This window comes from Gastrolobium bilobum, unplaced genomic scaffold (genome assembly GCF_033153095.1).
Source record: "Gastrolobium bilobum isolate Gb01-03AN ecotype WA unplaced genomic scaffold, APGP_CSIRO_Gbil_v1 utg11336, whole genome shotgun sequence".
NCBI classification, from domain to species: domain Eukaryota; kingdom Viridiplantae; phylum Streptophyta; class Magnoliopsida; order Fabales; family Fabaceae; genus Gastrolobium; species Gastrolobium bilobum.
Window position 1 is genome coordinate 375,625 of NW_026898076.1, and position 16,712 is coordinate 392,336.

Here is a 16,712-nt window from a genome sequence, read left to right on the forward strand (position 1 = left end):
ATTTTAGCTTGAAAGTGATCAAATAATAATTAGTTTTAAAGTTTTTTATGCTTATCAAACACTTAAAATTTCAAAATCGGCTATAGTACCTAATTATTGATTTTTTGTGTTTGACAAATAACCCCTTAAATCTATTAATAAAAAAAATTAAATACTAAGAAAAAAAAATCGTAATCAGAAATAGCTCGAATCGTTTTTATAAGATTCAGATGGTTCAAGGGTTTCAGATAAAGCTATGTACTCCTCGAGTATATAGGTTCGAATCCCTTATTGACCTGTAGTTCCATTCAAGAATTTTAATAAACTCAAATCGTAAACCTATTTGAGTTTACATGCTTCAAAAATATTATTCAAAACACATATCCAGCGTCCAAACAAAATTTAATAGCATGTCCATGTCCATTATTAATATTCAACATTCCACCCCATAGTAAAGATACCGAAAGTAATAACATGAAAATATAATTCAATACTTGACCCAACAGTTATATTATACTTAAAACTTATATTATTTTAATAATTTAATAAAAAAAAACATAAAAGTAACTACAAAATCCCAATACATACTATAGAACATAGGCAATACCAAAACCATATTTAAATGTGCGTTCATAAACAATGTTATAATTGAGTTTACTGGTTTTGTCTAAGTGTACATGACCACATAGGAATGGGATAAAGTTTACGTATTGTTTAACTCATTCTTGGGATCATAAATGGGTTTCCTTTTTGTCATTTGACATGACAAGAGCACTTTCCTACACACACAAATCAAGTGTGGGTCCCACGCTTAAAAAAAAAAAGTCAAACCAAAATCAGGATACGACGCCGTATCCTTGTTGCAGGAATGAACAGTGACATTCCTGCAACATGATTCTTATATTTCCCATCATAAATTTGTAAATGTTTTGAACCTAGGGGGTCATGAACCAAATACTATTCCTTTATTACCCAATTTGACCACCATTCAAAATGGTCTAATGAATCGAACTATATTGGTCAGGATAGTCCATTTAACCCTCCTATTTTGGCTGGTTGGATTGAAAATTTCAATCAACCAACCCACCTTAACTTGCCTTGTATTAAGGTGGATTAAGAGCTTATTTAGCATGTCTTTTTTTAAGTTAAAAAGTTACTTTTAAACTGAGGTTAAAAAAAAGAAGATAAAAATTATTTGTTGATTATATAACTTATTCTTAGGGTTTTAAAGAAAGGAGATGAAATGATTTGTCATCAGAATAAAATTCATAAAACAAGATTTAATTTTAATTTTTAATTCTAAGCCCGTGAAGTACAAGTGAGTTGCTATCGTGTAAGAAAATCCTTGAGTAAATATCCTAAAAGCAATCATCTCGGAAACCATCTACTCGTCCTTTGGCTTCCTAACATGATATTGGTGCCGTCACTGGTAGTATTGAAATAACCATCCTTACAACCATATTTATCTATCAAAAAAATAAGGAGTAAAATAGCATAAATTTTACTAGTTTCCGCTATTATTGAAGAATGGTATAAGTCATGTACAAAATTTCAGAAACAAGCATATATACACATGCTTGTCCGTCATCCAAAAATGGATCGAAAAGACTACTTAATTTCTTCCTCTCCTCGCTATGAACCAACCTGCTCCCTTAAAAAAGTTAAAAGTTTCATCAGTTTGAAGGTTAAACTTACCATATGTTAAATTTACCCTGCTATTCTTTCCACTTGTTAACATATCTGAGGTAAGCATTAGCAGGGTTTTGCCTAGGTGGTGCTCGAACACGAGTAGACCTTCGAGGGACAGACTCATCCATTGCAATCTTCTGCATCAAATCCTTCGATCTTTTCTGTAATTCTGAGCTGTAATCATGCAACAATGAAAAAGAAAGCTCACAAATCAAGAGGGAAAATGATTTAAAAAAAAAATGTCAACTAACAATAAAGTGATCATGGAGGCAGCTTTCAATCTTCACTCTGTTCCAAAAGTTTCAAAAATATTATCTAATTCAAATGTTTGTTAAATATGTACACCACAAATTAGTGCTACTAAAGTAAATTTAAACAAAAAAAAGTAAATAATAGTAATTTTTTTGGTAAAATTATAAATAACGTTAGATTCCATAGTTTCTCTGCACTTCTTAGGTAGTATTTGGTAGACGTAATAGAACAAGATGAAACTATGAATTCTTTCTACGTTTTATGTATTTTAAAATTAGAACAGAATATTGACATGGAGTTAGTATATACTAGAAAGTGAAGCACATACTCATGTGCAATTAAGAGAAAAAGTGGCGGAGAAGAGAGTTAAGAGAACTAAGGTAGCATTTGGCGCACAAACAGAAGGGAAGGGAAAGAAACGTTCTGCTCTATTCTCCTTGGTTTCCCTCCATTTAATGGAATCAAAATGTACCACTGTAGTAAGTTTAAGTGTTCATTCTATAAAAACAGCATTTAAATTGGAAACAAGATCGACAGCAAACAGTCATTTATTCTATCACGGTAATTAATATAACTGCATTCATATTTCACTTAAGCCACAGCCAACAACTCCAGAAGATCCTTTTACATAAGTAGAACATTGACAAACTTTATATCTAAAAACACAGACATAATAGCATGTATTCTGATTTATTCCTTCATTTATTTTTATCCACTTACAGAATACATGGCTTAAGAAGCATATGTGCATGTTGGACTACGAGACTGAAACCAAGGCTTTTGCTGAAGTATGCATCAAGATATAACTTAAGTATCATGCGAATAGAAAACAAGGGAAACAACTATAAAGGTTGTCTGCGCAAGTCATATATTGAAAAGCAAATCTAACTTACCATATTGTACTATAATATTTTTCCAATTGTTTCCGCAGCGCCCTTTCCCGCTCACCCTTGCAATTGAGGGAACCCATCAATGCATCAAGCTATTCAAGCATGCCAACTGAAAATTAGAGAAGATATATGTAGAAAATGCAAATATAGCAGGTTATCTTCGTTAGTACCTCTTCCTTACTGCAGTAGTATCCCCACTCCTTGGAGTCACAGCTTTCGACAAATATCCTCCCATCACGACGGAACCACCAATACCTATTGTAATCTCTGTCCTTACCTAATGGGCTTCTACAAACAATTCGTTTCTCTATCTCCCGTTCAAAATATTCTCTCTGTATAACAGAAAGCGTCAATAAAAGATCAACTAAAAGAAAAGACAACAATTTGAGCAGGGATAATGGGAGCACCCTCTGTTCTTTACTATTCTTCTCTGGTGGATCCTTATCGCCCTTCAACTGTTTCATTAATTCCTTTCTAGATAATTCTTTTCCATTTTCCGTTGGTTCTTTCAGCTCTGACTTCAGCTTCTTAGATGCCTTTTTTGAAGCTGGATTTGAATGCTTGATCCCACTACAAATTAAATTTTAGAAAGGGGAAAAAGTGAAAATGCAATAACCACCGAACAGAATAATGTGATTTGCAGATATACACATAACATACAGAGTCTTACCTTGTACCCAATGGATCATTTTGTCTAGATGATTCTATCTCTCCATTTCTTTTATTTCCCACGTCTCCATTTTGTATACTAGGATTATTGTTTGTTGAGACACTTGCACTGTTTAGAAGATACCCATCCACAGTTCCATTGCCCTCTGACTCAGCTTTCAACCGCTCCTTCTCTTTTCTTCTCTTCCTACCATCTTCCAGTGCTTCTTCCCTTCTAGAGGCCCCAAGTGCCCGCCGCTGTTCAATAAACTCATCCAACTTTTCCCTGAATATTTCAGTTTCAAGGGCTCGATTGACCAATTCACGTAAGATTTCTAATTTAGCTTTGGCATCTACAAGGCCATAATGTCCCCGTTTTATGGTGGCTTCATAGTGATTCAGACCAGGAATGTTGATCATTTCTAGAAAATCGCATAAATATTCTGTCCAATTAATCATTGTAATCTGAAAATAAAAATTAATGATATATTGTCATATCAAAATAATGATTGGATAAGCATTGAGCAATTCATGAACGATACTAGATAGCAAGGAGAAAGATCCAACTGGTACAAGCCAACTCATTAAATATGGACAAATATCTATTGATGATGCAAACAAAAAGAATTATATGTAAGTGAGATGGTAACCTTAGACTTCAGCTTTCGTTTCTTTACAGCTGAAGAGTATTCACCGTCATCATTAATAAGAATCCGAAAAAGTGCTGCATGAGATTCCACAAGGAGAACCACATTGCTATCCTTATGGCATACTGCATTTTCAAAATCTTCGAGAGAGTAGGGCCACAAGTGCAGCAGTTTTCCAAAAGAAGTACAAAAATCCCAAACCATTAAGAGATCCCCTACACAATCCATTGGAACACTGAAGTCTCTTGATGGAGAAGGAAGATCAGTGAAAACAGGATCATCTGGACTAGGCTTCACCAATAGATCATCAATTGGATATTTAATAGGTTCATCCTTTTGTTGGTCATTTTCTGGAAAATTTGAGATAGCAACAACCTTTTAGACAAAATTAAAATCACAAGGATAAGAGGGTTAAGTTTTTTTGAAAAAAAAAGAGATATTATGTATACCGAAAGTTGTGTGATATAATACAATTTTACACAGTTGTGATTTCTAAACCATAAGAGAAAATGCTTTCTAAAGAACAAGGTAGAGGATAAAAATAAATTTCAAACTAAAAGCAAATCGAAATAGTATTTGATGAGAAAACAAATTAATAAAAACAACTGCACAATAAGGGGATAAAACCAAATCAACAAGCAGCCAAAAATTGCTTCAATCTCTGAACGCTACCTTTCTCTTGGGCAGAACCATCAAATTGTGCCGCATCCAACTTCTCCCTTTTACAGTTATCAGTTTCTTCCATTGATCCCTGAATATGATATATATTTAAGACAGAATAATATCATAAAATACATTAACTAAATAACAAGCCAATCATAAAAGCAATTAATTAGGATATATGTGCCATAGCGGCCGACCCCAAAAACACTATGACCCCAAACTGTGGTGAGCTTACCGGAAAATTACCGGATCTTTGATGGTCTTGCAGAGGAGGGGGGGAGGAGAGAGAGCAGTGAATGGAAGAGAGTAGTGAGTCGAGAGAGGCGGTGCCAGAGTGATAAAAGCACAATAGGGTTCGAACAGTTACATTAGATAAAAAGGAGGGATGAAAAGTCAATTTTACCCCATTGGACACCCGTTACACAGGGGTAAAGATGGGAATTGCCCTTCTTTCTAGAAGCATGACTACAACGCAATCGGCCGCAATTTCAGTCAAAATTGCGGTTACCACCAAAGTTATCAAATGCGGATTGCCGCATGTCGCGGCCAACCCCAAAAAACACTATAGCGTTACAGAAGGTAACGGTTGTGGAAATAGCGGAATGAATATATGACAGAAATAATGACAAAAAGAAACATTTTTTAAAGGCAGAGATAGCAGAAGTAACAGAGATAGATGAAGATATACTAAAAAAACCTTAAAAATTTTCTGTTACACATTTAAATTTAGGACAAAATTGGCATTTTTCCTTATGATAGAAATATGGCCGCAAATGCGATTGCAATGGCCGCTATTGCGTTCCGGTGCAGCGCGGTTTCTTGTGGCGAGGCACCGCAACGCCCATAAGGCGCGGCTCGCAACGCTATTGTGGAGCAATTAACTACTATGGCTACCAATGCAAATTATCACATTGCATAGCAAAAATTACAGGGGAGGCCACTATGCGCATCTATAGCACGATTGTGCAGCTATCGTGCGCTATTAATAACCTAGATTGTACCTATCTCAGTTATAGATAGTATTATTCCTTTATAGGAAAGCAAAAAAGAAACTAAATCTACATATTCCATTTTGTCTATCTACCTCATTTTTCCTTTTCTTGGAGCAAATTAAAAGTCCATCTTTGAAAAAAATCCTTCCTCTTAACTCCTTAGGAATGTCAAGTGATATTCCATGACTTTGTGCCAGCTCATCATGTAAGACCCAAGGGGCATTCCGACATGTACATTCACGAATAAAAGACTTCAACATATTCCTACTAAAAAGCGGCTTCTTTTGCACCAAATCTTCCACACTGACTTGTGTTTTTTCACTTATATTCTTGTTTTTGTCAAGCCAAGCTACCTCATAACAGAATTTGTCAGCTCCTTCCTGGATGACTTTTAATATTTTGCATGGGCATACTCCATCACCCTTTTTCCCATATAGTTCAGCACCCACAAACAAGCGTTCCTGCAATTTTTCAGCAATAGAATCAGCAAGTTCCTTCAAAGGGAGCATACCTGCAAAAACAAAAAGATCACTAATCAGTCCGATCCAGAATGAAAAATGATACAAGCTTTCTGATGGAAAGAAACATAATTGTACAACCAACTTGAATCGAAAGCTAACATATGTCCCCAGAACATTTCTATGTAGCAATTCTTTAACAGGCATGATTTTTGTAGTTTCAAGTTACTCAGAAACATTTCTTTTACTATTTTCCCTAACTGTTTACAGAACACTTATTTAAGAAGTCTAAGTTATGCTATCACTTATCCACTACAATTTGATCTCTGCAAGTGCTGAGAGCATTATTACTCTAACATTATATAATGAATAAACATATATGACATATCTTAGATACAAGGAGAAAAATCAAAATGTCAATGCTCATAAGAAGAATATAGAGAACACTTTAATTTGCTGTACATCATCCTGTGATCAAAAGTTACGGCCTTCGGTTATGGCATTCAATTTAATTATTATGTAAAACATATACACATTAAAACTGAAATTCTAATTGACTCAATGTCAATAGATGCAGACTGACTTATAAATGTTATGGTGATTATCCTGATGGATATACATGAACAGGCTTAATGTCTAAAGAAAGTTGTATGACTTGTTTAACCAGCTGCACAGTAATCTACTAATGTAATCACATAAGTTGCAAATATATAGAATATTGTGCTCGATAAAAAATGAAACATTTAGTTCGAATCCTTTGGTAGACACTAGACAACCACAAATCCAGACAACATAGGAAACCCAAACTTCAGTGGGGCATGAAAGTCCAAGGCTACTTTCATCTCTCTTTTGAATACCATTACTGGATTAAAATAGAATCATATTTGGGTTCATCCATTCAAGTTAGCTACATCACACATTCAACTCACTGGTCCTACTGTGGGATTAAGCGTAAATATTATATTCAATGGATAGATGCACTACACAAGCATCATACTTTCTAAAAAGGAATTGATGCAGTGTATATTATTAACCCACTGCATTAACCACCACATGTTCTTATAAAGTCAGCAAATTAAACAGGAATTAGAATTCAATAATTGCAGACATTAGAAATTTAGAATTACCCGTGTAGAACAGAAAGAAATCATCTATAACAAGACATCAAGAAAAAGATAAAAAAACGGATGCATCATTGTATCAACATATTTCTTCATCTCAGAAGAAAGTAGCTCTTACTGTACTGAATGATCCTTAAAGCAGGAGCCATTAACTCTCTAGGAAACTGTTGAACTTTCTCAGTCGCACGTTGTTCTGACACCAAAGCCTCCTCATAAGTCAAACCAGTTTTTCCAGTGACTTTACACATCCAAACCCTCTGGCGGTATAGATTTAAACGGTCCAAATAATCACTAATTAATTTTAAGGCATATCAACCATTATCCTCACGTGGCTGGGACCAAGTATGCAATGCCAAAGACATATATTATCAATAAACTCTCAAAGAACTAGTCTAAGATGCTAAATCAAATATTTTAACCACTTTCAAGTTCAAAACAATTAAAAAGCAATAATTAGAGAAAAAAAATTACTACAAAGGATACTGATATTCTCGAAATATTTCTTTCGTAAATCGAATTCGGTAAACATGTTCATCCAGCTTCAAATCCTCAGGAGGTTTTGCCAAGGCAAAAGGCTTTCTCCTTAAAAGAGGCATTGAGAAATAACCTCAATTCCTGGCAACCAGGGACATGCACCCTGCATTGAGAATTTGACAGAACAGAAACCTTTCAGTGCTATGATCTTAATACTTCTGGTCAGTAAAAAAAATTATAACAGTTTATGAACAAACAAGCTATAAGCAACCATGATACAGAAGCCACTCGAATGTGAATTATAATGTCTCAGCACTAAAATTAGTTTAAACTGGCTGAATCTATCTTTGAATAAACCATAAAATCTGTGAATCATGATTTGGGGGGAAAAAATCAAATTGTCTTCAACGGTTTCTCTTTGGTCTCCATCATCATTGACGGAGAGCTTAAGAACTAGCCAAAGGAAAAAGTAAGTCCAGTTTAACCCAAAATAAGCATATACACTTTCACTCGGGGAAATATGTTTTGAATTGCATCGTAATCTTATGTCATTCAAATTCATTTATCAAAGATACGTGTATCTGAAAGAAGGAACCCTAAGAAATTCCCAGAAACAAAAACTTTATAAGTTAATGCGAGACAAACCAACCCACGAAAGTCTTCAGGACAAAATTGAAAAACACCATCACGAAAACCCATTCTTTAACCAATGCACCGAACTAAAAGTGCAACACAAGATTCATACGAAACCCCAAGATGTTCCGTCACGACACCCATAAATAAAAAACAGAATTTATTTATTTTTTCAAAAAATTCAAACTACGCAAAGCCCTACATTGAAAATCAAAACGTCCAGCATTGAAGGTTTCCAAGAAGAAAAAACCCAACCCAAGAACAAAAAGAAACCCTAGAACGTGTCCCTTTGGGGATCTCAGAACGCGTACACTCATGGGTACCAAGACACGCAAACGGTGATGCAAGAACGCAGCATCGAATGTCAGAAAACACAACCAACGAAAGGAACGAAGGCGCCACCCTCCATTAACGAGAAAAACCGAAACGAAAAAGAAGAGAAAATAACAAATCGGTGACCACCGAATAAAACCTCGGTTCCCGCCACAACTAAATGGTAACAGTTGAAAAAGTAAATAAATTAAATAAATAAAAGTCAATAGCTGCAGAGTGGGAGAGAGAAGAGAATGTTCGTGTGTGTGCTGTGGAGAGAGAGAGAGAGAGAGAGAGAGAGAGAGAGAGGAACTTACAGTGAATGAAGGAAGGAAGTTGGTGAATGTGTGTGTGGAGAGGCGAGGAGGCTGTTGTGTCTTCGTTTTGTATATTCTGAGTTGCGAACGAAGAAGTTTCTCACGTTTTCTCTTTCTCTCCCTCCTTTTCTCTGGGAAATTTATATTTATAAGGAAAAGGGGAAGGATACTGTGATAATCAAGTTGGATACTGTGATAATCAAGTTGTGTTACTATCAAGTGACTACCAATCAATCTCACCGTTAGATCGATTATGTTGATCCAACGGTTATATTTATTTTCATCTTTTTATGGTCATAATTCCCCATATTTAAAGTGAAAGTATTAAATATGGGAAATCATAATCATACAAAGGTAAAAATAAATATAAAGTATTAAATTTGGGAAATCATGACCATACAAAGATGGAAATAAATATAACCGTTGGATCAACATAATCGATCTAATGGTAAGATTGATTGGTAGTCACTTAGTAGTAACACAACTTGGTTGTCACAATATCATTTCCCATATTAGAATTACAAAAAGTACATTGATTTTCGTCCCACGATAATATCGTTTTGAGTTCAATTATCTCTGCAGAATTTCTTTACCCATTTTCGAATTATTACCATTGACAATTTTGAATTTGTAAGAATTTCAAAAATTGTGTCAAATAAATTAAAATGATTTGATGCACTTAGAATTAGAATTAGCTTACATAAAAAGGTTAAATTTAGAATGTGATTTGATTTTGTTTATTGATCGTTTAATTATTAGGTTGATTTATTTTAATTATTTTCTTATGTTAGATATATTTAATGTCAATTGATTGGCAATCAAGTATATTTAAATTTTCCTTTTTTTAGGTATACTTTAATTACGTTTTAAGGTTATTTGATTCCTTATACAAGGGTGTGTAGGACTCCATTTGTAGGTTGTTGGGTTTTGAATATTAATTGTTATTTTTTATAATAAGGTTTCTCTTTATCAATCCCAACTTTATTTGTTTAGTCTTTTTTTCTATGTATTTCAGCATTATTATTTATGATGTTAAATAATATTTGACTTTATGAATTGTTTAAGATGTCAATTTCCAATTTAACATAAATTTTTAATTTAATACTAAATAATAAAGTCAATTTAATAAAATTAACAAAATAATTATTTAAGCATTTTTTTATAAAATTAGTAAATAAAATAAAAATCAATTATAAAATTAATGTTATCGACAATAAATTTATACTTTTTGAATTCGTGTGATTTTAAAAAATCAAGATAATTATTTACATTATTGATTATTATTTGACTTATTAATTTTAAATTTATTGACAAATTAATATTGTCTTCTTCTTTTTTGGTAAGCAATATTGTCTGTTTAATACATTTTGTGTGGAGTAAGATAATAGAGTTGAAGAATATATGAAATTTAAGCCACGATTCTACGTTGTGGCAAAACAGGTCCCTTGATGGAGTCAAGGAGAATTAAAATATGACATTTTATAAGCGTTTGATTGATTGTGTTTTGATTTTTTTGCTCTTGAAATTATTTTGTAGAATAGTTAATGAAATAGAGACATGATATACTTACAACCAAAAAAGTTTACCACATTTACAACTAATTTAATTACCGTTGATTTTCGTCAATCTAACGGTTATTATTTATTGAAATTAATAATTAATTAATATATGCAACCCAATAATTTCTAATAAATGATAATCGTTAGATTAACGGAAATCAACGGTGATTAGGTTGGTTGTAAAAGTTGTAAACTTTTTTGATAGTAAGTATATCCTTCCCCAATGAAATATGTATTTTTTATATTTTTTGTTTTGAAAGTTAAAAATAAAAACACAAAACAAAAATAACTCAAATATATATTTTAAATTGGGTTCTAGAAACAAAAAAAATAGTTACAACTTTCAAAAAAAAAATTACAAAACGGGTTATCAAACAGGTTTTCTTGTTTTGAAAATCAAAAAACAAATTTCAAAAAGCCCTTAATCAGCATGCCCTTAATCAATAATTCTCAAGACATGGCATTTCGAAATATAATTTCAAAAAATAAGAGGCAAACTCATTCCTAATTTTGTTTGCTTCTATAATTAGGGGAAAGATATTGTGACAACCAAGTTGTGTTACTACCAAGTGACTACCAATCAATCTCACCGTTAGATCGATTATGTGGATCCAACGGTTATATTTATTTTCATCTTTGTATGGTCATGATTTTTCAAATTTAATACTTTATATTTATTTGCACATTTGCATGGTTATAATTTCTCATGTTTAATGCTTTCACTTTAAATATGGGTAATCATGACCATACAAATATGGAAATAAATATAATCGTTTGATCAACATAATCGATCTAACGGTGAGATTGATTGGTAGTAACATGGTAGTAACACAATTTGGTTATTACAATATCTTTCCCCATAAATAAAAGTGGATAATATTAGGGGTGAAAGTGGGCTGGACTGGGCCAAACTTTGCCCCGAAAAGTCCAAGTCTACGTCAAAAAATTTCAATTTAGCCTGGCTCAAACCTAGTATGAGTCTAACTGTTAGCCTAGTTTGACCCGTTTATAAAAAAACAAATGGTCTGGCTTAACCCGTTAACTTGTTAATTTTTAACTTCCAAGCATAACCATGAATCAACTTCACATAGTACTCAAATTCTGTTGCTACACCAAAAATCATAATTTCAACGTCCAAACAGAATCATGAATCATAACAAAACTAATACAATATGCATTTAAGTCATTTTCAAAAACAAAATGCTCAAACTAAATAACACATATTTCATCAGATAAACAAATCCATACTATGTAAATTAAAATAACTACATGAATCCAACAAACACATCATGATGCTTGTAGTAAGTATAACATCTCCCAAAAATCTTTTAATATATTCATATACACAATCTAACATGTTGAGATGTTGGTTCCTCTTATATAAGAAATAAAGTAAGATTTCTATTAAAATATAATCGAATATAATTAAGTTATAAATAATTGTAATTGATTAAATTTATATATTTTTTTTCCTTCAATACAGACTTACTCTATTTTATTTTATTTAAAATAAATAGTACAATATAGGCTGGCCTGTAGGCTTATAGGCCCGGCCTTTTGAAAGTGAGCCTACAGCCTTTTTATTAAGCAGGCATTTTTAAGGCCCGAGCCCGGCCTATTATACAAAATATACTAAGTCAGGTCTAGCCTGATGTAGGTCGAGCCGTAGACCCCTGTAGGCCGGTCCGACCCAATTTCATCCCAAGATAATATGCAATTATAAGATTATTTAATTTAAACGGGTCAATTATGAGCAGATATGTGGATCATGTTTATGTTGTGTTGCAATTTGACATGAACACAAATATCTTACACTTGAAAATAATGAAAATAGCTAATTATTCGTGTCAAAGCCCTCAACACTAACACCGTAAGAAATGTAGCTTTAGGAGGGGTGAATAGAGTATGTCGAAGTTTTCGCAAATGTTACCCTCAATACGACGTTGTTCTGAGCTTACTGAAGATAACTTTATCTCCATTGACCAGAGAAATTCTTTACCCATAATAGATTGATTGGATGAGATACGATAGAAAACACAAGATAAATTATTCTTATTTAAACCATGGGAAAAATATCTTTGCAGATACTGCAGATAAGTTATCTGCATTTATTCCCAAAACGACGTCGTTTTGGTATTAAAATCTTTAAAAATTATAAATATAAAGACTATTATAACCCTGAAATAAATTAAAATTACAAAAGCACCATGATTTTCGTCCCAAAACGACATCGTATTGGACTTACTGCAGATAACTTATCTGCAGTAACTGCACAAAAAACGAACCCTTAAACCAAATATAAGCACATAAAATAAGGAAACAAAATCATTTCTATTAATTTAAATATCTTATATCATAATTAATAGGAATTCTAATTGATACCAAACTAAATAAATGCAAATTTTAATATCCACTCAATTGGATCTCATTACTAAAATTACGCTTTCCATGATATTTTAGGGAAAAAATATATCTTCTTGCTAGCAGAATTTAAATGATATTCGTATGAAAATATAATAAAGCAGCAATTTTGCAAATTATATAAGGGCTTGTTTGGTGTGACGTATAAGGCATGATAGTATAAGCTTATACTATACGTTATGACATTTTCAGTTGTTTGATGTGACTACCGTATAGTATAAGCTTATACAGCATAATCCCTTAATTCATCAAAATGATGTATAACTTAATCCGGCCTAAGGGTGAGTGATAAGACCTGATAAGAGATTGATGTATTAACATCGTTGACCAATGTAATTCTCAAAAATTAATATATTATTTTAATATTAATCTATTAAAATAAAAATTTATTTTTCAATATATTATTTTTAAAATATTGAATATTTTTATTTTTATAAAAATTAATTTATATTTTGGACACACTGATCAATAAATTTTTATAAAAATTAATATCATATGACATTTTTTGAATATTTTAATAGTATTATACAGTGCATTACCAAATACTAGATGATATTATCTTATACAAATTTTTTTTTTTTTTTTAAAGTTTAAATTAACGCTTGAACCCGCTCATAATCTAGTTGCTTCCATAACAAAGGATGAAGAAATCATGGAAATGGGTACGTGACATGGGAGGAAGAATAAGTTTTCTCTCTAATCAATTTGTGTTGTTACGTTGTTTTAATCATCTCTGTACGTTGCTAACTAATATAAGAATAAATATCATTTTTGGTCTCTAACAAAAAATTCGGTTCCCACTTTAGTTCATTAGAAACAAAAAGAGTCACCTGGTCCCTATGAGATTTAAAGTGGACCTATTTTAGTCTTTTTGAGACTAATGTAGGTCTTTTTTGAATTTGTGAGGGACCACGATATTAATTAAATTGATCCACTTTGAATTTTTTAGGGACCTCTTCGAGACTAATTTTTGATAAGGGACTAAAATAGAGACTATATTTTTTGTTAGAAACTTAAAATGATATTTACTCCTACTATAAATATTGAACCAAGAGACAAATAATAACCTACATAACTAAAAAAAATTTAAATAAAATCCAAAGTGCGGACATGTGACCCAACGTGGGTCCGTCAGTAAATCAGACTTTATACTATCAGGCCTTATTTTATACTATGCACCAAATATGGGTTCGTCTAGTGTGCTATTAAATGGGCTTTGGGGGATGCATACATGATACAACACTTGTATAGTTGTATTGGCGTAGGAGAGAGGCAGTGTAACTAGTTTTGGAGAGATGTTCTTTAAGAATTAAATTCGGATGCCAAATAACACTAAATATACCACAATAAGTTGGGTACATGTCAAATTATGATTGTATCAAATGACCGCCTAATTAGACATTTGTAAGTCGAAGACTCACCGTATTTGTAAAAGTTAAAGAAATTGTAAATGAGATATAACTGTGTTTAAACTATGCCAAAAAGTTTAAACTTTAAGTTAATGAAATGAAATGGACATTTAAACATATATAAACATAATCTAATAGGAATTTTCATCAAAAGCTTCTTAGGTTAAAGCTTATATTAATTTTATTAAACTACGTATTAGGTGGGTGCTTTAAACCAATTGTAAATGAAATAATTATTAAAAAATAATATTTTACACTTAAACAATATTAATTATATAATTTTAATTTTTAAAAATATTTATTTAAAAATAACTCTCGAAATAATAACTTATTTCTTAATGTGTAATAATAAAATAAGTTTATTTTTTCTGCAATAAATATAAATAAATTATTTCGGAGCAAAAGTTAAAATATTTTTCTGAAGAAATGCAGATAACTTCAAGCCACTGTAAACATCACCAACTCAATTGGTTAATATACCAATGCAATATAACATTATACTGGTATTTTAATATTGGTGCTCAGAATTTCTATAATACTCTTCAGGCGAAAGAAATTAAATGGTTCATCAAGAACCATCATGCTTACGCTCTGACATGGCAATGATCATAAATAGTAGTCACAACAATATCGGGTTTCAAAATGTCACTGTGCATTAAAATTCATTGCGGTGTTAAGATGTGGATCATATTCAGATTTAAAATTGAGGATCTTATATTTAATTTTTGAGTAAATACACTTTTTGGTCTTTAGTAAATTTTAAGATGCCCGTTTTAGTCCTTAGCAAATAAAAATGCCCATAGTGGTCCCTCAAAAATTCAAAATAGGTCCATTTAGTTGAAATTGTAGTCCCTCACAAATTTAAAAAAGAGCCATATTAGTCCCTAAAGGAATTAAAATGGGTCCATTTTAAATTTCTTAGGGACCACGATGGACATTTTTATTTGCTAAGGACTAAAGCGAGCATCGTAAAATTTGCTGAGGACCAAAAATGATATTTACTTTTAATTTTTTTTATAAATAGGTAATATATAATCTAACTCATGTACTATTTTTAATATATAGTTAAGTTGTAAATAAAAAGTTTATAAATATAATTTATCTTTTTAAAAATTATGCAATTATATATATATATATATATATATATATATATATATATATATATATATATATGGGCTTATCGTTTTTCAAGTTGCTTGAGATAATTTTATCTCCGGCTATTAAATCATAACCGTACAAATATGAATCAATGGTGATAAAGGAAGAGAGAGAAAATGAAATCATAACAATTCAAAGGTAAATCAATTAATATAAGGAAATAAATAAATAAAACGACGTTGTTTTGGGATAGCCGAAAATAAACTTATCCCAAGCTGCTTGAGAAATGTTTTTCCATATATATATATATATATGAGGCAGGATCATTTGACACCGGTGTCAAATTTGAAATTTGACACCTCATCTGATAGCCATTAGACCAAAAAAGATTAATGACTCTTATTTGTAAGCATGTGACACCATTGATCTTTTATGATCTAATGGCTCTCATATGAGGTGTCAAACTTCAAATTTGACATTGGTGTCAAAAGATCCTACCTCTATATATATATATACACGAAACATATTATTTTTATGGGTTCACTTTTTCTGTAGTTACTGCAGATAAGTTATCTGCAGTGAGCCCAATACGACGTCGTTTTAGGTGGAAATCATGTTATTTTTATAATTTTAATTTATTTTAGGGTTATTATAGTCTTTATAATTATAATTTTTTAATATTTCAATCCCAAAACGATATCATTTTGGAAGTAAATGCAGATAACTTATCTGCAGAAATATTTTTTCTGTATTTTTGTATCGATGTTAAAATAAGAAGTTTTACACTAAATCTTAACCATTAGTTTTCGTATATCTAGCTGTTAAGATTTATTGAGTTATATTAATTAATTATTAATTTTCAATAAATTATAATTATTAAATTGACGGAAATCAATTATTAATATTCGATATACGATTTGTTATTCTTACATAGATATAAATTGATCCTATTCTATCCCTATATATGTATATAATATCCTTTATCAAACTAACAAGTTTGATACTAAATCTTAATATTTGATTTCGTGAATCTAACAATTATAATTTATTCAATCACACTCATTAATTAATTATTAATTTTTAATAAATTATAATCGTCAGATTTATAGAAATTAACAGTTAAGATTTGGTGTCAAATTTTAATATCGAT

At 31.5% G+C, this 16,712-nt stretch overlaps 1 protein-coding gene across 1 annotated transcript; it reads right to left on the reverse strand.

Moving 5' to 3' along the window:
* Positions 1-1,498: 1,498 nt before the first annotated feature.
* On the reverse strand, positions 1,499-9,248 carry LOC133312677 (uncharacterized). Its single transcript, XM_061513916.1, has 11 exons — positions 9,076-9,248; positions 7,823-7,976; positions 7,458-7,630; positions 5,853-6,271; positions 4,778-4,856; positions 4,109-4,455; positions 3,481-3,923; positions 3,218-3,380; positions 2,981-3,142; positions 2,814-2,902; positions 1,499-1,842 (listed from the first exon to the last, which is right to left on the reverse strand). Exons 2-11 carry the CDS (start codon positions 7,933-7,935, stop codon positions 1,695-1,697), a joined length of 2,136 nt encoding a protein of 711 aa, XP_061369900.1. The 5' UTR covers positions 7,936-7,976; positions 9,076-9,248; the 3' UTR covers positions 1,499-1,694.
* Positions 9,249-16,712: the final 7,464 nt, after the last annotated feature.

Bases quoted from the DNA above. Each gene is read 5' to 3' on its own strand.
- LOC133312677 (XM_061513916.1), bottom strand. From the start codon at position 7,935: ATGCCTCTTTTAAGGAGAAAGCCTTTTGCCTTGGCAAAACCTCCTGAG. The intron at 6,272-7,457 runs GTAAGAGCTACT...TTGTTTTTGCAG, and splicing joins TTTAAGGATCATTCAGTACA to GTATGCTCCCTTTGAAGGAA. The intron at 4,456-4,777 runs GTAGCGTTCAGA...CAAATTTTCCAG, and splicing joins TGGTTCTGCCCAAGAGAAAG to AAAATGACCAACAAAAGGAT.